This window comes from Nycticebus coucang, chromosome 4, assembly GCF_027406575.1.
Source record: "Nycticebus coucang isolate mNycCou1 chromosome 4, mNycCou1.pri, whole genome shotgun sequence".
Lineage (NCBI taxonomy): Eukaryota > Metazoa > Chordata > Mammalia > Primates > Lorisidae > Nycticebus > Nycticebus coucang.
Window position 1 is genome coordinate 138,501,142 of NC_069783.1, and position 25,900 is coordinate 138,527,041.

General features: G+C 43.7%; 1 protein-coding gene and 1 pseudogene across 16 annotated transcripts in view; one reads left to right on the forward strand and one right to left on the reverse strand.

Annotated features, from left to right (window-relative positions):
- The window catches only part of SFI1 (SFI1 centrin binding protein), a 129,658-nt gene that overhangs the window by 12,733 nt on the left and 91,025 nt on the right, over positions 1-25,900 (reverse strand). For all 16 annotated transcript variants that reach the window (XR_008379738.1, XM_053589978.1, XM_053589980.1 and 13 more), the window contains 6 exons: positions 22,455-22,585; positions 2,416-2,497; positions 1,943-2,121; positions 1,119-1,194; positions 556-651; positions 39-115 (listed from right to left, as the gene is read on the reverse strand). Coding sequence is in view for 15 of the 16 variants with exons in the window: in XM_053589978.1 (XP_053445953.1) it covers positions 39-115; positions 556-651; positions 1,119-1,194; positions 1,943-2,121; positions 2,416-2,497; positions 22,455-22,585 (641 nt within the window). In the remaining variant the exon portion in view is untranslated. The remainder of the gene's footprint in view (positions 1-38; positions 116-555; positions 652-1,118; positions 1,195-1,942; positions 2,122-2,415; positions 2,498-22,454; positions 22,586-25,900) is intronic.
- Positions 11,863-12,334, forward strand: LOC128583456 (probable ribosome biogenesis protein RLP24; annotated as a pseudogene).

The following is a 25,900-nucleotide window of genomic DNA, read 5'->3' on the forward strand; positions in this document are numbered from 1 at the left end:
AAACGCCTGGGCCCCGGGAGACAACCTGAGAGACTCACCGCAGCAGCTGCCTGTTGTGCCAGTTCTCCCTGGCTGCCACCTCCCGAAGGACATGTCGCACCCTGTCCCGGTAAGTCTGTGGGGAACGAGGAGGTCTGGAGGCCACACCAGGCCCACACTTCTTCCCGTCCAGGTAGGCTTTGGAGGATAGGGGCTGCCGTGTCCAAAGCACTTGCAAAGGGCTGGGAAAGGCCAAAAGCCCCCAAAAGTCCCAAGGCCAGCAGACCCTCCTCCCCAACAGCAGGAAGAAGACTCTCACTAGGCTGTCACCTAATAAGCCAAACCACTGGAGTCCTGGCCAAGGAACTGTTTACTGTAAGACTGGTACCCTTGACAGCACGTGTTTTCACGTTGCTGAGCAAGGACCAAAGGACCCTGTGGCCCACCATGTAGAGCCCTTGCTCTATTTGGGGCTTGTCTAATTGCTCTGTTTGGGGAGGGGTAGGAAGGACAAAGAAGGGAAACGAAGCCGCCCCTGCTCCCACAGCAAGGTCAGGAGGAACACGAGGCTCCTACCACCCAGGTCAGCAGCGCCCTGTGCAGCAGGCGGTGCTGGTGATGCAGGTCTGCTAGCTGCAGCTTCCGCCGCTCCAGTCCACACAGGGCCAGGCACTGTGAACAGAGAAAGTGGCCACCCTTGGGCTGGGGGCTGAGGTGGGGTGGCATCCTGCTTTGCCTCTATGTCATACCCCAGCTGTGTGAATGTAAGATACTTAAGCCAAACCTTGGTGTCCTCATCTATAAATACATAATTCTTAAGGGGTCTTACAAGGGTCCAATGAGGCAAGTGCCTGATTCATGATAAATACCCAATTTAATATTTATGACAAAATTTTTTATTCTCAGAACTGTTATAAATGAGGAATTTTAGACTTAGTAAGTTCAGAAAAGAACCAAATTTGAGCCAATCCTTTCACAAAGCCAAGTTAACAGTTCTCCATTAGCTTCCTGTTCTAGCTTAGAGGCAGGTGGTTTCCAAGGGATGGCTGAGTGGCCCATATGTCTGCTCTGAGTCACGCTGACATGCAGCCCTACTTGTTCAAAAGCCACGCCTGGATATGCCCACACCAAGGCCTTACCTCCCTCCACCGGTTCCAGGCCCAACGCAGGAGCTGTGCTGAGTAGAACTCTGTCGCCTGCACCCTGCCCATCCTCCTGTGGGGAGACAGCAGCCTCAGCCCTGCAGCCCAGACCCAGTGAAGCTCCTTTCCCTGTGGTACCCTTCATAATTCCTGGGCCCTACTTGGATAAGTTTTGAGGAGTCAAAATCCTCTCTGAAGGACTTGGGGTCTCTCCCAGAAAGGTGCACATGTAATCAAATTTTTGCCTGAACTTCACAGAGCCTCAAGTAAGACGGGTACACTCAGTGTAGGGATATGGAAGCCTCTGACTGAGGAGGAGGTTAACCGTGGCCAGAGTTCAAGACAGAGTGAGGTCTTCCCAATCAACAGGAGACACAGAAAGATCCCCAAGCAGGACAGTCTGCAGTGGACACATGGGCTGTCTTCCCTGCCCCCTCTAACGATGACCTGGCCACAGTTGCTGGTCCCAGGGTGGTCAGCTTTCCCAACATGGGCTTGTCAGTCTATCCCCTGGCCATGGTGCCTATGAATGGACCCCAATTAGTAAGTGGGATATAGTTGATGGACAAGACCTTCTCGATCCCCAGAACACTTCTGTCCCACCCAAGTTCCCACGGCTGGGAACTCCATGGCATATCCCAAGATCCTGTCGCTACAGTCTGGTTTTACTCAGATTCTTTCAGGTTGAATATCTGGAACTCAGAACCACATTCCCTGCTAATGCAACTCTCTGGACAGGCGCTTGGAGCTGATGGTGCTGCTACTACAGTCAAAGCTGGCCTGGGCTGGAGAGCAATGTGAGGCAGGAACTGGCCACTCACTCTGTTCTGAGCCCTTGGGCAGTTTCCCTCCAGATGCAGAAAGCACTCCTGAGCTGCCTGTGCCGGTGGTGGGCACAGGCCACTGCTCGCCGCTCACGTTCCTGGTGATATGCTGCTGCCTGCTGGCACCATGTGGACCAGAACCTATGCAGAAGCTGCCGCTCTGCATGAAGGATAGCCTGAGGCAGGATGGGAAGAGAGAACAGAAACATTCAAGGAGAAGGAGGGTGCAGAAGCCAGGAAAGAAGGTACAGGCCACAAATGAAGACCAAGGTCAAACAAATGAACACTCAGGGGTGCTCTGGAATGGCAGCGATCTATAACTCCACTGACAAAGGACACCCAGAGCTGCCCCTGCCTCATGAGTCTGGTGTGTATTGTGTGCGACTTCCTGAGGAGGGGAAGCAGTGACTACAAAGGCTTGAAACAGCCCCTGTCCTTCCCCAGGTTCCTCCACAGGGACAGCCATGTACCATTCTCTCTGCCAAACGGTTTTCTCGATGTAGAAACATCTTCTGCCACCAAATAGCAAACATTTGCTTCTCCAATGTCACCCTGAAGAAAAAAAGGAAAAAAAAATGTGTAAAGCACTTAAAACAAACAAAAATGCCAACAGAATGAAAAGTTCCAAATAATTGTGTTTTTCCTTTTATGCTGTGCGATTGTGTCACGAGTGACCAAGCTTAGAGGAGGGAGAAGGGAAAGAGAAAGGAAAAGGGAAAGAGAGTAGCCATTAGGAAAAAAAAACCAAACCCAAAACAGAAAAACCCCAATATTTCCCAAGTTATTTCTGGTATCAACCAAGGTTTCATATAGTATGAAAAAGACTCAAACTTTGAGACCCTGGTTCTTCATTCATTCTACATCAAATTAACAGCACTGATCAAGGATCATCTGTGTAAGCCTATCCAAAGCAGGCTGACCTGACCAGCCAGGCTGCTCTGACAATAATCCTTGTTTAAAAACAAGCACCTTCCCTTGAGTGGAAATGGCCAAAGAAAATAAAAACAAGGGCCATCCCCTCAGGCTGAATGAACAAGTCTAGGTGGGCCTCAGGAAACAGAATTTTTAGCCAGTGTTCCAGATAAATTAGCTAGATAGCCAGAGAACCACTAATTTGTCATTTCTAGCCCTAGGCCTACCTGCTTACCATTAAGGACATCAAATCCTGCAAAATCACCACTGGACAACTGATCAACATCTAACAAAGACTATATACTAGCAAAGCCATGAGGACCAAGGCTTGGTGCTGGAGGATCTTGCTCCCTTGGCACATAACACATGAGAAACACCACTCAAAACAAAGAATATCACTTCTAAGGTGGCGCCTGTGGCTCAGTGGGTGGGGCGCTGACCCCATATACCCAGGGTGGCGGGTTCAAACCTGGCCCTAGCCAAGCTGCAACAAAAAAATAGCTGAGAGTTGGGGTAGGCACCTGTAGTCCCAGCTACTCGGGAGGCTGAGGCAAAAGAATCGCCTAAGCCCAGGAGTTGAAGGTTGCTGTGAGCTGTGACGCCACAGCATTCTACCGAGGGTGATAAAGTGAGACTCTGTCTCTAAAAAAAAAAAAAAAAAGTCACTTCTAGCTATGACAGGGTCATAGTCCTGAACCTGCCTTCCAGCCATTTATTTCAAAACTAGATGAAATATATGTGGTACCTGTTTCCAGGTACTGTAATAGGTAGAGTAGATGCCAATGCTTGAGACAAGGGAAACATGCAGGGTGAGTCCCTAGGCTGCCAGGCTTTCTCCCTAGTGGCCCCTAGGCCACATGCAGCGGCGTGATTGTATTTGTTCCTGTTTTGTTTTATTACTTCAAAATAAGATATGTGCAGTGTGCATAGGAATTTATTCATAGTTTTTTTTTTTTTAAACTATAGTCTGGCCCTCCAACAGACTGAGGGACAGTGAACTGGCCCCCTGTTTAAAAAGTTTGAGGACCCCTGTTGAGAGAGAGAGAAAGATCCCAAGCAGAGCATGATAATCTCACTGAGCTGAGGGGGCAAAGAATTGTTGTTCAGAACAGTAAAGGGGCTAGGATGTAGGGGCAGGGTACCAGAAAGGAGGGAGTGAAGCAGAGAGGAAAACCTAGAATTTTATTGAGGTTATCCCAGGTCCTCAGATAAGGACTACTTATGCAGACTCCCTGAAGTCCAGCAGGGAGTGACTGCTACAGGGCTAAGAATTGAAAAGAGAGGCTTGGCACCTGTGGCTCAAGTGGCTAAGGCGCTAGCCACATACACCTGAGCTAGGAGGTTTCAATCCAGCCCCGGCCTGCCAAACAATGATGGCTGCAACCAAAAAATGGCCGGGCGTTGTGGTGGGCACCTGTAGTCCCAATTACTTGGGAGGCAGAGGCAGGAAAATTGCTTGAGCCCAGGAGTTGGAGGTTGCTGTGAGCTGTGATGCCACAGCACTCTACCCAGCGTGACAGCTTAAGGCTCTGTCTCAAAAAAAGACTTGAACAGAGATACCAGAGGGCTGGGAGATGGAGTTCTGGCCCAGCTGAACTATAAATAAAAGCTGAGATCATTCATCCCGAATTGACATGTAATATACAAATGCTAAAATTTTTTTCAGGATGAAGGAAAATGATACATAAGAAAATCCAGGCCAGGCATGGTGGCTCACACCTGTAATCCTTGCACTCTGGGAGGCCAAAGCAGGTAGACTGCTTGAGCTCACGAGTTCAAGACCAACCTGAGCAAAAAGCGAGACCCTATCTCCACTAAAAATAGAAAAAAAGAAAAACAAAAAATGAGACAAGAGGATCACTTGAGCCTAAGAGTTGGAGGTTGCTGTGAACTATGATGCCACAGCACTCTACCCAGAGAGAGAAATTGAGACCGTCTCAATGAAAGAAAGAAAGAAAAGAAAAGAAAATCCAAATTCACAAATTTGGGAGATACAAAGAACACTGGAAATGGAAAATATGTGGGTAAATATAAAAGACTATTTTTTTCATCTCTTAATTTTTAAAAAATCTAATTGCTTAAAGCAAAAATAACATTGTGCTTTTTGGAAAAATATATCTGTTACACACATAAACTATATGACAACAAATACTATCAAAAATGAGGAAAATGGAATTTTACTGTTTTTATGTTTCTGCACTAAACATGAAACAGTATATTCATTTTAAATATAACTGCTCCCACTTATAACCTAAGAATAGGGAGAAAGGGGAAAGGGAGGGGAGGGAGGGGGAGGGAGGCGGAAGAAGGGGGACTAATGGGATTACACCTGCGGTGCATCTTACAAGGGTATATGTGAATCCTAGTAAATGTGGAATGTAAAGGTCTTAGCAAAATAACTAAGAAAATGCTACAAAAGCTATGTTAACTAATGTGATGAAAATGTGTCAAACGATATATGAACCAAGTGTATGGTGCCCCATGATCATACTAATGTACACAGCTATGGTTTAATAAAAAAAAAAAACCAGAAGGAAAAAAAATAATAATAAATAAATAAATAAATATAACTGCAAAGAGTTAAGGCTGCATACTATCATTCATGGAATGGCAATTTTAAAACTACAAATGATACAGCACTGAAAAGTTATTGTAGGAAGTAAAATGGAATACTAAAAAAATTGAAGTGAACTGTAAAGAAGACAGAAAAGGAAGAAGACAGAAACAAAGGCTCGGCGCCCATAGCACAGTGGTTACGGTGTTAACCACATACACCAAGGCTAGCAGGTTCGAACCTGGTCCAGGCCAGCTAAACAATGACAACTGCAATAAAAAACAGCTGGGGGGGGGGCGGCGCCTGTGGCTCAAGGAGTAGGGCGCTGGTCCCATATGCAGTAGGTGGCAGGTTCAAACCCAGCCCTGGCCAAAAACCACAAAAAAACAAACAACAACAACAAAAAAAACAGCTGGGGGGTGGCACCTGTGGCTCAAAGGAGTAGGGCACCGGCTCCATATGCCAGAGGTGGCAGGTTCAAACGTAGCCCCAGCCAAAAACTGCAAAAAAAAACACAGCTGGGCATTGTGGCGGGCGCCTGTAGTCCCAGTTACTTGGGAGGCTGAGGCAAGAGAATCGCTTAAGCCCAAGAATTTGAGGTTGCTGTGAGCTGTGATGCTGCAGCACTTTACTGAGGGAGATGTAGTGAGACTCTCAAAAAAAAAAAAAAAAAAAAGCAGAGGTTGACTTTAGCCTAATCATATCAGTGAATACATTAAATACAAATGACCTAAACAATCTAGTTTTAAGACAGAGATTACTGACTACATAGTAATACATATAAGACTTGACAAAAATTAAGACACAAATAGGAAACAAGCTTTATAAAATATGAAGATAATAATTTCAAGACAAACTGAAAATGAAAGAATAAGGAAGTAAATAGGAAAACCACATTTTTTTGTGGCTTAGGTGCAGTGGCTCAGGCCTGTAATTCTAGTAGTCTGGGAGGCTGAGGTGGGTGGATAGCCTGAGCTCAAGAGTTCCAGAAGGGCCTAAGCAAGAGCAAGACCCCATCTCTAAAAAAACCAAACAACAAAAAAACAAACAAACAAACAAAATAGCCAGGTGTTGTGGTGGACGCCTATAGTCCCAGCTACTCAGGAGGCTAAGGGAAGAGAATTACTTGAGCCTAAGAGTTGTTTGAGGTTGCTATGAGTTATGTCACCATGGCACTCAATCCCAGGACAACTGAGTGAGACTCTGTCTCAAAAAATAAGCTGATGAGAGATATGGATATATAAAATAGATTTCCAGAAAAGACATATTACCAAAAATACAGAGGTTCATTTCAAAAAAGTAAAAGAGGCAATTCATTAGGAAAACATAGCAATCCTAAGTGTATATACACAAGTAACAAAACTTCCAAACAAATAAAGTAAAACTGACAGTATTGCTAAAAGAAATAGACAAATCTACAATCATAGTTGAAGATTTTTAGCACTATTTTGTAGTAAATGATAAAACTAATAAATAAATCTTTAAAGATATAGAAAATTTGAAGATGACTATCAACCAAAACACATGCAAGTATATAAAAACATAAAACCAGCCGTGTGCAGTGGCTCATGCCTGTAATCCTAGCACTCCTGGAGGCTGAGGTGGGTAGACTGCCTGAGCTCATGAGTTCGAGACCAGCGTGAGCCAGAGCAAGACTCCATCTCTAAAAATAGATGGGCGTTGTGGTGGGCACCTATAGTCCTAGCTACCTGGGAGGCTGAGGCAAGGGGATCACTTGAGGCCTAGAGTTTGAGGAAGGTGTGAGCTATGACTCCATGGCACTCTACCAAGGGTGACAAAGTGAGACTGTCTCAAAAAGAAAAAAAAAAAAAAAGGTACACATGAAGCTAGGTGGGCGTGGTGGCTCACACCTAAAATCCTAGCACTGTAGGAGGCCAAGGTGCATTGCTTGAGCTCAGGAGTTCAAGACCAGCCTGAGCAAAAGTGAGACCCTGTCTCTACTAAAAATGCAAAAAAATTAGCCAAGCATTGTGGTGGGTGCCTGTAGTCCCACTACTCAGGAGGCTAAGGCAAAAAGATCACTTGAGCCCAAGAGTTTGAGATTTCTGTGAGCTATGACCCCACAGCACTCTACCTAGACCAACAGAATGAGACTGTCTTAAAAAAAATAAATAAGGACACATGAAATGTTTACCAAAATACACCATTCAAGGCCAAACAATTAAGTTCCCAAACTTGCCACCATGTGCTTACACTGGCAGCACTGTACAAACAACTTGGTAAGACTTCATAACCTAGGTGTATCAGTGTCTCACAGTTGTGTTCATGTCAACATGTGGACATGTCTTGCTGAGTGGTGTTCATTATTATTGTTGGGTGTTTTTGTGTGCCACTACAAGAATGTTGGAGCTTGAAGTAGATGAATGAACATTTGCAAATCTCTTGTTAAGCCTGGCAAGAGTGGAAGTGAAATCAACAAGTTATCTACTTCCAAAATACAATGACTTAGATAACCTTTTTTTTTGAGACAGAGTCTCATTTTGTCACCCTTGGTAGAGTGCCATGGTGTCATAGCTCACAGCAACCTCAGACTCTTGGGCTTAAGTGATTCTCTTGCCTTAATCTCCCAAGTAACTGGGACTACAGGCACCTGCGACAACGCCTGGCTATTTTTTTATTTTTCATTGTAGTTGTCGTTGTTTAGCAGGCCTGGGCTGAGTTCAAACCCGCCAGCCCAGAAGTATATAGCCAGCACCCTAACCACTGAGCTACGGGCACCAAGCCAAAGAACTTGTTTGATTTCACTTCCACTCTTGCCAGGCTTAACAAGGATAAGTATAGGACAGACATTCCCATTGCTAAAGGGTGAAATAGCAAGAAAAAAGGAGGTCTCTTTGCCTACTTGCCCTCGCAATGGAGGCTTGTTCACTGCCTGTGGTGAATGTATACTGCTTTGTAAGCTTTTTTACTCTGTAAACCCATCCTTCTCTTCCTCAATAACTTTGTTTCGTGATTGCCTTAAAAAAAAAAAAAAAGAAAAGAAAGAAAAAAGGGGTAAATGATCCCAAGTTAAGTTCGACACCCAACAGGGAAAACAGCATTAAATCTTAAAGCTGGAAAACAGATGAGGTTTGGTGGTTCACGCCTGCAGCATTCTGCGAGGATGAGGCAGGTAGATTACCTGAGCTCCGGAGTTCAAGACCAGCTTGAGCAAAAGTGAGATCAAATCTCTACTAAAAACAGAAAAACTAGGGCGGCGCCTGTGGCTCAGTGAATAGGGCACCGGCCCCATATGCCGAGGGTGGCGGGTTCAAACCCAGCCCCGGCCAAACTGCAACAACAACAAAAAAAAATAGCCGGGCGTTGTGGTGGGCGCCTGTAGTCCCAGGTGCTCGTGAGGCTGAGGCAAGAGAATTGTGTAAGCCCAAGAGTTACAGGTTGCTGTGAGCCGTGTGACGCCACGGCACTCTACCCGAGGGTGGTACAGTGAGACTCTGTCTCTACAAAAAAAAAAAAAAAAACAGAAAAACTAGCTGGGCATTGTAGTGGACCCCTGTAGTCTCCAGCTACTCGAGAGACTGAGGCAAAGGGATCACCTGAGTCGAAGAGCTTGAGGTTGCTATGAGCTAGGACACCATGGCATTCTACCCAGGGCACAGAGTGTGACTCTGTATCAAAAAAAGAAAACAAACAAACAAAAAACTGGAAAATGATCTGCTTTGACTCCAAGTCTTGCTTCCTAGATACACTGGTGCAGTGGTGGGAGCCTCATGCCTGCAGTCCTCCCAGGCTAAAATTTAACGCTGGTGTTCCTACAGTGTTGGTGCCTCAAGGGTGGCTGCACTCCCATGGCCTCACTAGGCATCACCATAGTAAGAACTCTGCCAGTTCTGTTCCTACGGCAGGTTTCTGCCTGAGTCCACCAGGCTATCTATGACAGCCTTTGAAATCTTAGGAGAAGGAAGCCATGCCCCCAACAGCACTTGCATTCCACATGCCTCCAGAATTAGTGTCACATGGACACCACCAAGGCTTATAGATTGTACCTTCTGGAAGGGCAGGTTAAGCCCCACCTGAGCCCACCTGATCTACAGCTGGGGCAGCTGAAGGGCACTGTCCTGAAATATAGTCCTTACTAAGGCAAGTAGGTAACTTGTTTGATTGCACAGGCTCACAGCTAGAGGAAATTGCTTCTGAACAAATCATGCTTCACCCTTATCTGATGAAGATGAGACTTTGGACTTTTGAGGTGGTACTGGGACAAGTTAAGACTTTTGGAGATATTGGGATGGCATGAATTCAGTTTATCTTTGAGAAAAACATGAATTTTGGGAGACCAGAGGTGGAATACTATTGTTCGAACATCTTCAATCAAAATGCATGTTGAAATTAATTGTCATTGCAACAGTGCTAAGCAGCAGAACTTTTAAGCGGTGATGACATCATGAGGACTTCAGCCCCGTGGATGGTTTAAGGTCATTATGTCAGAAGTGGGTTAGTTATCTTGGGAGTACATTCCTGAGAAAAGGCATGAGTCCAGTCCCCTTGTTGTCTAGCTCTCTGTCTTGTGCAATTGCTTGCCTTCTGCTATGGGATCACCCTTGCCAGGTGCCAGGGTGCCATGTCTTGACTTCTGCCTCCAGAACCATAAGCCAAATAAATCTCTGCGCTTTATATATTAACCAGTCTGTGCCACTCTGTTATAGCAGCAGAAAATGCGCTAAGAGTGAAGCAGATTAACATATGTCATCTCCCATTGTTGCTTTGTGTGTGCGCATCTGTGTGTATGACAGAGGGAGGGGAAGAAAGACAAGACCAGCAGCTCGGCGTCCGTAGCTCACTGAGGCTGGCGGGTTCAAACCCAGCGAGGGCCTGCTAAATAACAATGACAATTCCAACCAAAAAGTAGCCAGGCGTTGTGGCAGGCGCCTGTAGTCCCAGCTACTTGGGAGGCTGAGGCAAGAGAATCGCTTAAGCCCAAGAGTTTGAGGTTGCTGTGCGCTGTAACGCCATGGCCTTCTACCGAGGGCAACATAGTGAGACTGTCTCAAAAAATAAAAAAAGAAAGAAAGAAAGGCAAGAGCAGCTAAATTCTACCTATTCCTTATTTTTCTTTTTTGTTGTATTTCTTCTTCTTCTTTTTTTAATGTTACCGGAGGCTTTTATTTTCATTTGTATTTCTTTTTTTTTTTTTTTTTGTCGAGGCAGAGTTCTACCCTATGCCCTGAGCAGAGGGCAGTGGCGTCGTAGCTCACTGCAACCTCGGACTTGGGCTGTGGGCATCCTGCTGCCTCAGCCTCCAGGGCCGCTGGGATTACAGGCACTTGACGCTGTGCCCGGCTGGGTTTTTCCATTTTTTTTACGAGTTGGGGTCTCACTCTCGCTCAGACAAGCCTCGAACTCCTGAGCTCAAGCAATCCTCCTGCCTCAGCCTCCCACAGTGCTGGGATTACAGGCATGAGCCACCGTGACCGGCTTCATTCGTATTTCTTATTTTTTATTTTATTATTATTTTGGGGGAGACAGAATCTTACTTTATCACCCTTAGTAGAGTGCTGTGGCTTCACAGCTCACAGCAACCTCAAACTCTTGGGCTCAAGTGATCCTCTTGCCTCAGCCTCCTGAGTAGCTGGGACTATAGGCACCCACCACAATGCCTGGCTATTTTTAGAAGCAGGGTCTTGCTCTAGCTCAGGCTGGTCTCAAACTCCTGAGCTCAGGCTATCTACCCACCTCAGCCTCCCAGAGTGTATTTTTTTTTAAAGTCAAAGTCTTGCTCTGTTGCCTGGACTAGAATGCTCTGGTGTCATTATAGCTCACTGCAAACTGAAACTCCTAGACTCAAGTGATCTTCCTGCTTCAGCCTCCTGGGTAACTAGGACTACAGGTGCATTAGCCACCACACCTGGCTAATATTTTGTTTTTAATTTTTATTTTTTTGTAGAGTTGGGGCCTCACTATGTTACCCAGGCTGGTCTCCTGGGCTCAAGTGATCCTCCCACCTCAGTCTCCCACAGTGCTAGGATTACAGGCATAAAGGCACCATGCCCAGCCAAATCTACTTATTTAAAAAGAAACTATTAAAACTAATAAGTAAAGTGAGAGAGTCATGAAATATAAGGTATCCATTGTATTTCCAAATACTAGAAACAAACAACTGGAAAATGAATTTTTAAAACAATTCCATTTATAATAGCTAAAAAGATAGGAATAAATTTAATAAAATACATACAAAACCTCTATACAAACAATTATACGATTATAAAACACTGCTGAGAAGAATTAAAGAAAACCAAAATAAATACAGAGATGTACCAGATTCAGGGCAATCTTAAACAAAATCCCAGAGCTATTTGTAGAAACTGGCAACTTGATTTTAATATTTATATGGTAATACACATAGAACTAGAATAGACAAAGCAATCCTTAAAAAGAACAAAGTTGCTCTCAAGCTTAGAGTTTGATCAGTGGGAAACCATGTGGGTTCAACATGCATATCAAGAAGTGTGATTTCTGCTCAGGGCCAATCTACCCTGGCCACAGCACGATTCGTCGGCAATGATTCGGTTTGTAAATCCAAATGTCATAAAAACTTTAAAAAGAAATGCAATCCTCGCAAGGTCAGGTGGACTAAAGTATTCCAGAAAGTAACTGGTAAAGAGCTTAGGGTGGATAATTCATTTGAATTTGAAAAACATAGGAAGAACCTGTCAAATACCAGACTGAACTCTGGAATAAAACTATTGATGCAAAGGAGAGAGCTGAAGAGATAAAACAGAAACACTAAGCTAAATTTATAAAGAACAGATTGAAGAAAAATAAAGAGCTACAGAAAATTCAAGACATCAAAGAAGTCCAGCACAATCCTTCTCATCCCAGCCCCTCTCACAGGCAAAGGAAAGCAGCTGGAGGAGAAAATGGTACAATTACAAGAGGACACACACGTGAAAGACGTTTCTTAAAAATTTATTGTCTGTGGGCGGTGCCTGTGGCTCAGTGAGTAGGGCGCCAGCCCCATATGCCGAGGGTGGCGGGTTCAAACCCAGCCCCGGCCAAACTGCAACAACAACAAAAAAATAGCCAGGTGTTGTGGTGGGCGCCTGTAGTCCCAGCTGCTTGGGAGGCTGAGGCAAGAGAATCGCATAAGCGATTAGAGGTTAGAGGTTGCTGTGAGCCGTGTGACGTCACGGCATTCTACACCAGGGCGGTACAGTGAGACTTTGTCTCTACAAAAAAAAAAAAAAAAATTATTGTCTGTAACCATTTCTGTATGTACATTTGAAAATGTTCTTTGGAGACTAGAACTTTAAGTTATTGATTTGTTTTTTACATAAGGTCATTCAAATGAAAGGGGATTAAAAATGGATCTCCACTGCTGTCTATAAAACATCAGATAGTATGGATATTTGATTGCATCTCAGTGTTAAACCTTCACTGATAGATGTACCTATGTAAATTATGAAAATTCTATTTGCAGGGCGGTGCACGTAGCTCAGTGGGTAGGGTACTGGCCACATACACCGAGGCTGGCAGGTTCAAACCCAGCCTGGGCCAGCTAAAATGAATAATGACAACTGCAACAACAAAAAAAATAGACAGGCATCGTGGTGGGCGCCTGTAGTCCCAGCTACTTGAGAGGCTGAGGCAAGAGAATCGCTTAAGCCCAAGAGTTAGAGGTTCCTATGAGCTGTGATGCCATGGCACTCTACTAGGGTTGACATAGTGAGACTCTGTCTCAAAAAAAAAAAAAAAAAAAAAAAAGAAAAGTAAAGAAAATTCTGTTTGTAAATTGTGGACATAAAATAGTCATACCATTCAGGGGTCCTCAAACTGCAGCCTGCAGACCACATGAGGTGGTACGATTGTATTTGTTCCCATTTTGTTTTTTTACTTCAAAATAAGATATGTGCAGTGTGCATAAGAATTTGCTCATAGTTTTTTTTTTAAACTATAGTCCGGCCCTCCAACGGTCTGAGGGACAGTGAACTGGCCCCCTGTTTAAAAAGTTTGAGGACGCCTGATTTAGATAATGGCTCTAGACAGCATTTATATAATAATGAAGGACAAAAGTTCTGGCTAGTGATATGTAAAATAAATTTGCAGTAAAATATTACTTTTATTCATGTTATATAGAAGGTGGATACAACAAGGAACTACACACTTTGTAACTACTAGCTTCCAATAATATCTTTTATTTTGATTAGTCTTTTTTTTTTTGCAGTTTTTGGCCAGGGCTGGGTTTGAACCTGCCACCTCCGGTATATGGGTCAGGCACCCTACTCCTTTGAGCCACAGGCTCTGCCTTTTTTTTTGAAAGAGTTTCCTATGTTGCCCTAGGTAGAGTGCCCTGGTGTCACAGCAACCTCAAACTCTTGGGCTTAAGTGATTCTCTTGCCTCAGCCTCCCAAGTAGCTGGGACTACAGGCGCCCGCCACAACGCCCGGCTATTTTTTGGTTGTAGTTGTCATTATTGTTCGGCAGGCCTGGGCTGGATTCGAACCTGGCAGCTCTGGTGTATGTGGCTGGCAGTATTTTCTGTTTGGGGTTATTAGCATTTTTTAAGACCATAATGGCCTTGTATAATGAAGCCTAGACTGAACTGTTTTGGGCTGGTTTAACTGTTCTAATAGGTAGTTATGGATGTTGGGGATGGAAGCTATATAATCTCTGCCTGCAACGGCACTATGTAATTCCACTTTAGGAAATATTCAGTTCTAACTTGTGACTCCTAATACAATAAGCTTTATTTTTCTAGCCCAGCAGTGATCTAGAAGCAGAGGAATCCCAATGACTTTTAAAATCTGTTGTGTGATTTTCTTTATAAAAGTTCCTGGGTTGTTTTTTTTTTCTGAGACATAGTCTCACTTTCTCACCCTCAGTGACTGTGAGTGTCGTGGTGTCATAGCTCACAGCTACCTCAAACTCTTGGGCTCAGGTGATCCTTTTGCCTCAGCCTCCCAGGGAGATTGGGACCATAACACCCAGCTAGTTTTTCTACTTTTAGTAGAGATGGGGTCTTGCTCTTGCTCAGACTGGTCTTTTTTTTGGGTGGGGGGGATCATTGAGGGTACAATGAGGTAGGTTACACTGTGTGCATTTGCTGGGTGAAGTCCCTCTATTAATAGTGTCCCACCCCTAAGAGCTGTGTAACACACTGTGGCTCCACACCCCACTCTCTCCTTCCCTTTCCCCCCTCCCTCCACCATGTATGAGCATCAGTTATCCTCATATCAGAATTGAGTACATGGGATTCTTGCTTCTCCATTCTTGTGATGCTTTACTAAGAAGAATGTGTTTCAACACCATCCAGGTTAGTATAAGAGATGTAAAGTCAACATCCTTTTAGTGGCTGTGTATTATTCCATGGTATACATATACCATAGTTTGTTAATCCATTCTTGGATTGGTAGGCATTTACGTTGTTTCCACAATTTGGCAATTGTAAATTGAGCTGCAATAAACAGTCTAGTGCAAATGTCCTTATGATAAAATGATCTTTTTTCTTGTAGGTAGATAGATGGCCAATAATAGGATTGCAGGATCAAATGGGAAGTCTCCATACTTCCTTCCAAAAGGGTTGTATTAGTTTGCAGTCCCACCAGCAGTGTAAAAGTGTTCCCTTCTCTCCACAACCACACCAGCATCTGCAACTTTGAGTCTTTGTAACTCAGACTGGTCTTGAACTCCTAAGCTCAAGCAATCCACCTGCCTCTGCCTTCCAAAGTACTAGAATTACAGGCATGAGCCACCACACCCGGCTCCTAATTGCTTTTGGAAAATAGAATTTATGGGTAGAACATCTGTCTTTTAGTTGCACAAAAAATAAAACCATTTTTTCCCAGCTACTCGGGAGGCTGAGGCAAGAGAATCGCCTAAGCCCAAGAGCTGGAGGTTGCTGTGAGCTGTGATGCTACAGCACTCTGCCAAGGGAGATAAAGTGAGACTCTGTCTCTAAAAAGAAAAATAATAATAAAAAAAAAATTTAAAAAAAAAAGAATAAAGTTGAAGTACTATCTGATTTTACTCTGAAAATACAATAATCAAGATAGTATGACAGTAGCACAAGGATAAACAAATAGATAAACGGAACTGAAGGGAAGTCAAATTAGATCCAAAGGTATACGGCCAACCAATTTTCAACCAAAGTACCAAGTCAATTTACTAGAGGGAATAAAAAAATCTTTTTAACAAACAGTGCTAGAAAAACCTGATAAATGTAAGAAAAAAATAGACCTTGATGCCTACCTATACCATATCCAGAAAGAAAAAATTCAAGACGATCATTGACCTAAATGTAAATGCTAAGACTTAAGTTTCCAGAGAAAATGTAGGAAAATAAGAGTAGAACCTCTGTAAGGCAACCACTCAAGGGTCTATAACAAACTGGCCAACACACAGAGGTAGTCAACATCTAAAACTTCCATTAAGTACATGTAGTGCATGTCTGGTCTATGAAAATTAGGTCAACTTAAGGAGGTGGTCAACTATGGAGGATCTATTGTATATTTTGAGATCTTGGAATAGCAAAATTTCTTAGAGAGAACCCTATGGTCACTAATCATAAAACAAAAAAATTGATAAATCAGACCCTATCAAAACCAAACACTCCTCCTCATCAAGAAACAGTATACATTTTAATTTTTTAGTGCATATTTTATTTTCAGTTTTTATTGTAGAAGTGGGGCTTTGCTATATTGCCTAGGCTGGTCTCAAACTCTGGCCTCAAGTGATCTTCCCACTGAGACCTTCCAAAGTGCTGGGATTATAGGCTTGAGTACCACTCCCAGATTCAAAATGAAGTATATATAACCAGGTACTACTTTGCTCTCAATTAAAAAAAAATACTATAGAAACTGAAAAGGTAAGCTATAGATGGTTAAGAAAATAATTTCAATACGTACATCCATCAAAGGACTTATATCCAGGGCGGTGCCTGTAGTTCAGTGCGTAGGGCGCCGGCCCAACATACAGAGGGTGGCAAGTTCAAACCCAAATTGCAACAAAAAAAATAGCCGGGCATTGTGGCAGGCGCCTGTAGTCCCAGCTACTCAGGAGGCTGAGGCAAAAGATTGCTGTGAGCTGTGTGATGCCATGGCACTCTACCAAGGGTGATAAAGTGAGACTCTGTCTCTATAAAGAAAGAAAAAAAAAAAAAAGACATATCCAGAATATATAAAGAATTTGTACAGGGAGGCACCTGTGGCTCAGTCGGTAAGGTGCCAGCCCCATGTACCGAGGGTGGCGGGTTCATACCCGGCCCCAGCCAAACTGCAACCAAAAAATAGCTGGGCGTTGTGGCGGGCGCCTGTAGTCCCAGCTACTCGGGAGGCTGAGGCAAGAGAATCGCTTAAGCCCAGGAGTTGGAGGTTGCTGTGAGCTGTGTGATGTCATGGCACTCTACCGAGGGCCAGAAAGTGAGACTCTGTCTCTACAAAAAAAAAAAAAAAAAAAAGAATTTGTACAAATCAATAAGATTTTTTAAAAGACACATAACTCAATTAAAAAAAAAACTAGAGAAAAGAACAGATAACTTCATAACTGAAGATACAAATGGTGAGTAAGTACATAATGTATACAAGTACATGTACTAATCATGTACTAGAAGTCAAAGAATGAAAATCAGCTCAAACTAAAGGGCAAAAGCAGCCGTATCATTTAATCAGACTGGGAGGACAGCTCTTACAAAGAAACACTGTTTCTCCCAAGGTCATGCAGTAGTGTCAAAATGCCATAAAGGTGCCCTCTTTGAGTGATTTTTGCTTATTACTAATGATGCTCCAGGCATGCTTTTGTATTTTCATTTATTACTGAGGATACCAATGACAGTACAACACTTGTGAATTCCCGTTTCTCCTAACCCCTTCAAATCTCATCTCAGAAACAGTATCCAATCCAAAACTGATCGCAGCTGTCTTAGACCCTCCTCAGACTCCTGTGAGAACCCAAACCTTACAAAAGGCGCTTCCTTCTTCTTTTTTTTTTTTTTTTTGTAGAGACAGAGTTTCACTTTACTGCCTTCGGTAGAGTGCCATGATGTCACAGGACTCACAGCAACCTCTAGCTCTTGGGCTTCCGCAATTCTCCTGCTTCAGCCTCCCGAGCGGCTGGGACTACAGGCGCCCACCACAACGCCCGGCTATTTTTTGGTTGCAGTTCAGCCGGGGCTGGGTTTGAACCCACTACCCTCAGTATATGGGGCCGGTGCCCTCCTCACTGAGCCACAGGCGCCACCCAAGGTGCTTCCTTCTGATAGAACATCATTCTAGAGTTATTTTGGAATTTTCTCCTTGGGGCAATCAGATTTTGTCAAACCACAGGCTTTTGTTCCAGGCTGATTAGGCTTTAACAAAGTGTTGGATATCACTGGTCATCAGGAAAATGAGACAATACTTTATAGCCACTAGAATGTCTAAAATAAAAGAACAACAATGCCAAATGTTGGTAACAATGTAGAGCAAGCAGAATTCTCATATTCTCATGTGAATATTCTCATATTTGCATGTTGCTAGTGGGAGTATAAAAACGATACAATCTAGGTGGCACCTGTGGCTCAGTGAGTAGGGCGCTAGCCCCATATACCGAGGGGGAGGGGTTTCGAACCTGACCCCAGTCAAACTGCAACCAAAAAATAGCCGGGCGTTGTGGTAGGTGCCTGTAGTCCCACCTACTCGAGAGGCTGAGGCAAGAGAATCGCCTAAGCCCAAAAGCTGGAGGTTGCTTTGAGCTGTGACGCCACAGCACTCTACCAAGGGCGACAAAGTGAGACTCTGTCTCTAAAAAAAAAAAAAAAAGATACAACCTATGATGTTAAACAAATACACAGCCTATGACCACAAGTCCACTAAGTATTCAGCCAAGAGAAATGACTACAAGTGCCACTAAAACAAAGGTTCACAGGAGCTTTATTCAAAATGGCCTCGAACTGGAAATGCCAGAGATGTGATAAATGGAGCAACATACGTTATATTCATACAATGGAATACTACCCAGAAAATAAAAGACTGGACCACCAACGTAACAACTTGGCTCTATCTCAAAAACATGATGCTGAACTTTAAACGCCAGACATCAGGCTGGGTGTGGTGGCTCAGTCCTGTAATGTCAGTCTCTTAGGAGGCTGAGCTGGGAGGAGCACTTGAGCCCAGGAGTTCAAGACCAGCCTGAGCAATAGAACAAAACTCCATATCTAGAAAGATTTTTAAAAACTAGCCAGGTTTGGTGGTGCATGCCTCCCAGCCACTGGGAGACTAAGGCGGGAGGATTGCTTAAGTCCAAGAGTTTGAAGCTTCAGTGAGCTATGATTATACCACTGTACTCCAGCCTGGGCAACAGAGCGAGACCCTGGTCCTAAAAAAAGCAAGACATAATAAATACTCTATGATCCCATTATATGAGGTTCAAAAATATGCAAACCTAACCTAGGACGACTGAGATCAGAACAGTGGGTGCCTATAAGGGGTAAGACCGACTGGAAGAAGCATAAGAGAATTTTCTGGGGTGAGGCAAATGTTCTGTATCTTGACCAGAGGGGTGATTATCCAGGTGTATAATTTATGTAAACTTGTCAAACTATTTACTTAATGTCTGTGCCTTTCACTATATAAAACTTTATCTCAAAAGATAAACTAGTTTTGTCTCAGTATATTTTACTAGAGAGGTAACAAATTATGATTTTTAGTCACAATGAGATTCTACCATAAATTCTGTCTGTATTCCTAAGACATTAAAGAGTACCCTAAGAGTTGGCCAGCCACAGTGGCTCACGACTGTAATCCTAGCACTCTAGGAGGCTGAGGTGGGTGGGTTGCTTGAGCTCAGGAGTTTGAGACCATCCTGAGGAAGAGCAAGATCCTATCTCTACTAAAAACAGAAAAACTAGCCCAGAGGCCCATCTGCTCAGGAGGCTGAGGCAAGAGGATCTCCTGAGCCCAAGCGTTTGAGATTGCTGCAAGCTATGATGACCCTATGGCACTCTACCCAGGGCAATACAGTGAGACTCTGCCTCAAAAGCGAAAAGCAAAAAAAAAAAAAAAAATCCTGTGAGTACAGAAACACGTACTTATTTGGAACTTTAATTTGCTAAACTCCAAACAAATCTGTAAGTATTTTCTTGCCGTAAGGAGTCACAAATCAATTCCAGGGTCTAGAGGGATAGTTAATATTTCATGTCAGGTACTCTGCTTATACTTTACACATTATTATGCCATTTAGTTTTCATGACAACCCTCCAAATAGGTCTATTATCAAATAATCTCTACTTTACATTCAAAGAGATTGAGGCTCAGAGAAACTGATTTGCTCAGAGTCACAGAGCTGGCAGGTGGCAGAGCACAGATCTGACCTCAGGCTCATCCAGCATCTGAGCCAGACTCTAAATCACTCTTTTCATGAACAAGGCAGACGGGAACTAAGTATTCTTAAAAGATCTATCCAAACCGAAACAGGACAAAGTCTAGATCAGGCTACTCCTTAACTCCAATTTACCCTCTACCCCTTTGTTATCAGAATGTTAGTTCTAAAATCACCCAAGCCTGCTCTCTAGCAAAAATCCTTTTACAGGCTCCTCTTGGCTACTTTGAAGGTACCTACTCTCAATATTTGGTCCCCACAGCATGCAAAATCCAAAAATAAAATAGATCCAAGCATGAATACTTATTAGTAAAGAAAACAAAGGGGTGTATAAGTTTTTTTCTTTTTTTTTTTTTTTTTTTGTAGAGACAGAGTCTCACTTTATGGCCCTTGGTAGAGTGCCGTGGCCTCACACAGCTCACAGCAACCTCCAACTCCTGGGCTTAAGCGATTCTCTTGCCTCCGCCTCCCGAGTAGCTGGGACTACAGGCGCCCACCACAACGCTAGGGGTGTATAAGTTTTAAGTACTGAAACCATTTTTCAAATCAATCCTATACCAGACTACAGTATAGCAACTAGATAAAAGCAAAGCTGGACTGTTTGCAGGAAAAGGCAAGAGCTGTTCTCCTGTCAACCTCCATTCCCTGTGGCCACTGCCTAAAATAATCCCCTGGACTTTGCGCTATGGAGCGTGGTGTTCTGGCTCGTCCTCTCAAACTACCATCTGGAATTGTCTGAATCCTCTCAATCTGAGATCACTGCAGCTTCCTGCAGTGCACACCCTCCCACTCAGCAATCTGTCCTGAGTTGATGCACACTGTACTCAGGGTCATCACCAAAACTGCCACTTTACTAGTTCCACAAACCTGCTCAAACATCCATTAATTAATTAATTATCTACCTATAGGATCAGCTCAATCCCTACAGTGGCCCCCTCAAAAGCTCACAGGAAGCCTCTGGAGATACTTCAGTGTTCCCAGCCACCCTCAGCACTAAGGCTGAGCTCTGGAAGAACTTGTGGCTGACAGAATTGAGGACACCTGGATCTAATCTCGTAAATCATTTTTCAGTTGTTCCTTGTTCATCAGTCTTAACTCCTCACAAAAATTTCGACTTCCTACAAAGCCATCAATAAGATCTTCCTCTTGATCACGAAGAGAGCACCTGGACTTTGGAATTGGAGATGTGAATTTAAACCCTCACTCTGAGGTCAGGCTCAGTAGCTCACACCTGTAATCCTAGCACTCAAGGCTGACGTGGGTGGACTGAGCTCACAAGTTTGAGACCAGCCTGAGCAAAATCGAGACCTCCATGTTTACTAAAATAGAAAAACTGAGGCTGGGCATGGTGGCTCATGCCTTAATCCCAGCACTCTGGGAGGCCAAGGCGGGTACATTGCCTGAGCTCATGGGTTCAAGACCAGCCTGAGCTAGAGCAAGAATCCATCTCTACAAAATAGACAGCATTGTGGCAGGCACCTGTAGTCCCAGCTAAAGCAAGAGAATCACTTGAGCCGAAGAGTTTGAAGTTGCTGTGAGCTATGACTCCATAGCACTCTACCCAGGGCAACAGCTTGAGACTGTCAAAAATAAAACAAAAAGGGTGGCACCTGTGGCTCAGTGAGTAGGGCGCTGGTCCCATGTACTGAAGGTGGTGGGTTCAAATCCGGCCCCGGCCAAAATGCAACAAAAAACAAATAAAATAAAATAAAATTTGTTAATAAAATAAAATTAAAAATAAATAAATAAATAAAAATAAAACAAAAAGTGGCTCATGCCTGTAATCCCAGCACTTGGGAGGCCAAGGCAGGTGAATTGCTTGACCTCACAGTCCAAAACCAGCCTGAGCCAGATAGAGACCCCATCTCTAAAAATAGCTGGGTATTATGGCTGGCACCTGGTAGTCCCTGCTACTCAGGAGGCTGCAGCAAGAGGATCACTTGAGCCCACAAGTTTGAGGTCGCTGTGAGCTGTGACGCCACAGCGCTCTACAAAGTGAGACTCTGTCTCAAAAAAAAACAAAACAAAAAAACAAAACCCTGGCTCTGCAACTTCCTATCTTTGATCAAGCCATTTATCATTTGAACCTATTCTCTCAGGACTGCTATGAGAAAGAAATTATTCATGAGAATAATGATGCCATAGGTATAAGAAGTTTACATATTTGTTCTCTTTCCTCCATCACACAATGACCACCATGGTGGCAGACACACAGTCATTAGTAATTTCTCCATTATGTTCTACCACATAGTAAGGACATGCTATGGGCAAGTTTATCCCCGTGGGAACTAAAAAGATGTGGCTCCACTCCTTGACCTTTTGCATTTTGTTGATGACTAATTTCAAGACTTCAAAAAGCCAGGTCTAGCACAACAGGAACTAAGTGTTTCAGGGAAATCACGCTCAAGAGTGCCTGCCAAGGTGATACAAGGTCCCATCACTCTGATCCAGAAAGCTAATGGGCAGCTTAATGGACCTCTCAGAGGCTTGTGATGAAAGTTGCAAATAGGCTGTTTTGAAAGCATTTACAATAAAGATGGACAAAGTTTTCCCAGTGGAAATACTGGCTGTCTTTTCCTGCAAGATGAAAATCAATGAGCCTACATTATTGAAAAATGAAGAACCAAGGTCTGGGTAGCTGGGAAGCTGAAAAGCAAAGCAGATGGGCTATGTAGTCAGCAGAGTTAGACATGAGACGCCTGCCCCGGTGCAGACAGGAGCTGCACAGCATACCTGTGAAACCGTGCTGCTCTTGCATTGAGGACACTTTCCTGCTGGCTCCATCGCCAGAGTCTGTTCCATGTGTGGAAGGCAGCAGGCAGGGCTCTCTGCTGGAAGTGACCATCTGCTCTGGCCTGTAGCAGCTAGAGTAAAACAATGAATGGCTTTTGCACATTTTTTTTAATATGACCTTTCAGGGTCACACTCTTGAGGGTATATTGTTCCCTATACAATAAAATTGAGGAAAACATGAAAAATCATTATTGAAATGGGCAAGTTCGAAATACAATGACTGAAAAATTTTCACTTTTTAAATTAAAAGTGGGTTAAGCAATCTCGTCACATACAAATGCATATATACAGTAGAACCTCCATAGCTGACCACCTCCCTTTATTGACCATCTCATTAAGTTGACCTAATTTTCACACATAAGACATGTACCACATATATGTTATCAGTACAGCAGACCTAGTTCCTTATAGTAACCACCTCCATATGCTAACCAGTTTGTTACAGTCCCTTGGGTGGTCAACTTATAGAAATTCTACTGATAATATCCCCCCCATGGCTTTCACACCCAGCCCCGGCCAAAAACAGCAAAAGAAAGAAAATAATAAAAATAAGAAATTGGTTTAAAAATATATATATATATCAGGCAGCGCCTGTGGCTCAGTTGGTAGGGCGCCGGCCCCATATACCGAGGGTGACGGTTTCAAACCTGGCCCCAGCTGAACTGCAACCAAAAAATAGCTGGGCGTTGTGGCGGGCACCTGTAGTCCCAGCTACTCGGGAGGCTGAGGCAAGAGAATCGCTTAAGCCCTGGAGTTGGAGGTTGCTGTGAGCTATGTGATGCCATGGCACTCTACCGAGGGCCATAAAGTGAGACTCTATCTCTACAAAAAAAAAAAAAAAATATATATATATATATGCCCCCCATGGCTTAGGTGTTCATACCATTGCTTGTTTTACTATCTGTCAGCATTTAACTCAGCGGTATGTACAGGCTTTTTGAACTTCAAAAAATGTTAGTTGATTGTCACATGTGTTATAAATTTTTTTCCCACCCTATATCACTTGATTTTGTTTGTAGTGTTTATCATACAGACTCTTTAACTTTTATGTAATCATAAAAGTCTACCCTTTTACTGGCACAGCAGGAGGAAGACAGTCAATGGACATCAAAATATACTGTATATGTTTCCATGATCCAAAACTTGGAGGGGGAGGAACACATACACATGTATAAAGGTGTTTTTCTTTTTTTGGTAGAGACAGAATCTCACTTTGTCGCTCTCGGTAGAGTGCCGTAGCATCATAGCTCACAGCAACCTCCAACTCCTGGGCTTAGGCAATTCTCTTGCCTCAGCCTCCAGAGTAGCTGGGACCACAGGTGCCCACCACAATGCCCGGCTATTTTTTTGTTGCAATTTGGCCAGGGCCGGGTTTGAACCCACCACCCTCAGTATATGGGGCCAGTGCCCTACCCACTGAGCCACAGGTGCCACCCCACATGTGTAGAGGTTTAAAAAATAAGGCTGCAAATTCTCTGATCCTCTTTCATTGACAAGTGGTCTATATCATCTCTCCTTGAGTCTGGGTAGGATAGTGATGGCTTTCACCAATACAGTATGGAAAAAATGTCACTATGTGACTTCTGAGGCTTCAGAATGGCCATACAGCTTCTGCCTCATTCACTGAACACTTACTTTTGAAGCCCTGATGTCTAACCACCCCAGGCCACCATGCTGTAAGGAAGCCCAAGCCTTAACACTCTCAGTTGAGCCTAGTCTTTCAGTCATTCCCATCTAGAATCTACAAGTTACATTAAAAAAAAAAAAAAAAAACTTCCAGGGCGGCACCTGTGGCTCAAAGGAGTAGGGCGCCGGCCCCATATGCTGGAGGTGGCGGGTTCAAACCCAGCGTCGGCCAAAAACTTCCATGTGAGTCCAACTCCCTGCAATTAGAATCTTCCCAGCTGAGGCCCCAGAAGCAGAAATAAGCCATCCCCAATTTTTGAGCAACAGAATTCTTAAGCATAATAGAGTGGTTGTTGTTGTTGTTTTTTTTTGTAGAGACAGAGTCTCACTGTACCGCCTTCGGGTAGAGTGCCGTGGCGTCACACAGCTCACAGCAACCTCTAACTCTTGGGCTTACGCGATTCTCTTGCCTTAGCCTCCCGAGCAGCTGGGACTACAGGCGCCCGCCACAACGCCTGGCTATTTTTCTGTTGCAGTTTGGCCGGGGCTGGGTCCGAACCCACCACCCTTGGCATATGGGGCCGGCGCCCTACTCACTGAGCCACAGGCGCCGCCCGAGTGGTTGTTGTTTTATACCACTGAGTGTAGGATGATTTTTTAAACAGCTCTAGATAATTGGAAGAGTATGCATATGGGCGGCGCCTGTGGCTCAGTGAGTAGGGCGCCGGCCCCATATGCCAAGGGTGGCGGGTTCAAACCCAGCCCCGGCCAAACTGCAACAACAAAAAAAAAAAAGAAAAAGAAAATGAGGAATGTCTTCCCATTGCAATGTTACTTCCAAATAAATATCATTTAAAAAAAAAAAAAAAAGTATGCATATGTGTGTGTGTATGTGAATATATGGGAATGCATGCTCCTACGCACATGGAGGCAAAAAAAGAGACCAGGTTTACTCACCAAATGTCATTTTAAGAGGCAAGATTTTGAGTATCTTCATTTTTTTTTCTTCTTTATGCCTTTCTACACATCCTAATTTTCTGTAATGTCCCTTGCTTTTCTTTTTATTATAGGTATTTTCAAATGTAAACAAATGCTCAAGACCCTGTTATCCAGTTCTAATAGCAAACACTGTGCTACCCTGTATACAGTTGTCCTTCAGTATTCATGGGGGATTGGTTGGAGGACCCCCCAGAGGATACCAAAATCCATGGATATTCAAATCCTTTATATAAAATAATGTAGTATTTGCACATAACCTACGCATACTTCCTATGCTTTAAATCATCTCTAGATTAGTTATAATATCTAACACAATGTAAATGCTATGTAAATAATTGTTATTCTGTATTGTTTAAGAGAATGACAAGAAAAAAGTTTGTGTATGTTCAGTATAAACACAACCATCTATTTTTTAAAAAATAGTTTTGATCCACAATTGGTTGTATCAATGGATGCGGAAGGCATGGATAAGGAGGGCCAGCTGTGTATTACTTTTTAAAAAGAAAGAAACCCTGGCTGGCCACGGTGGCTCACGCCTGTAATCCCAACACTCTGAGAGACTAAGGCGGGTGGCTTGCTTGAGCTCAGGAGTTTAAGATCAGCCTGAGCAACAGCAAGACTCCATCTCTGCTAAAAATAGAAAAACTAACCATGTACCTGTAGCCCTAGCTACCCAGGAGGCTGAGGCAGGAGGAGAAAGATCACTTGAGCCTAAGAGTTTGAGGTTGCTGTGAGGTATGATGCCAGGGCACTCTACCCAG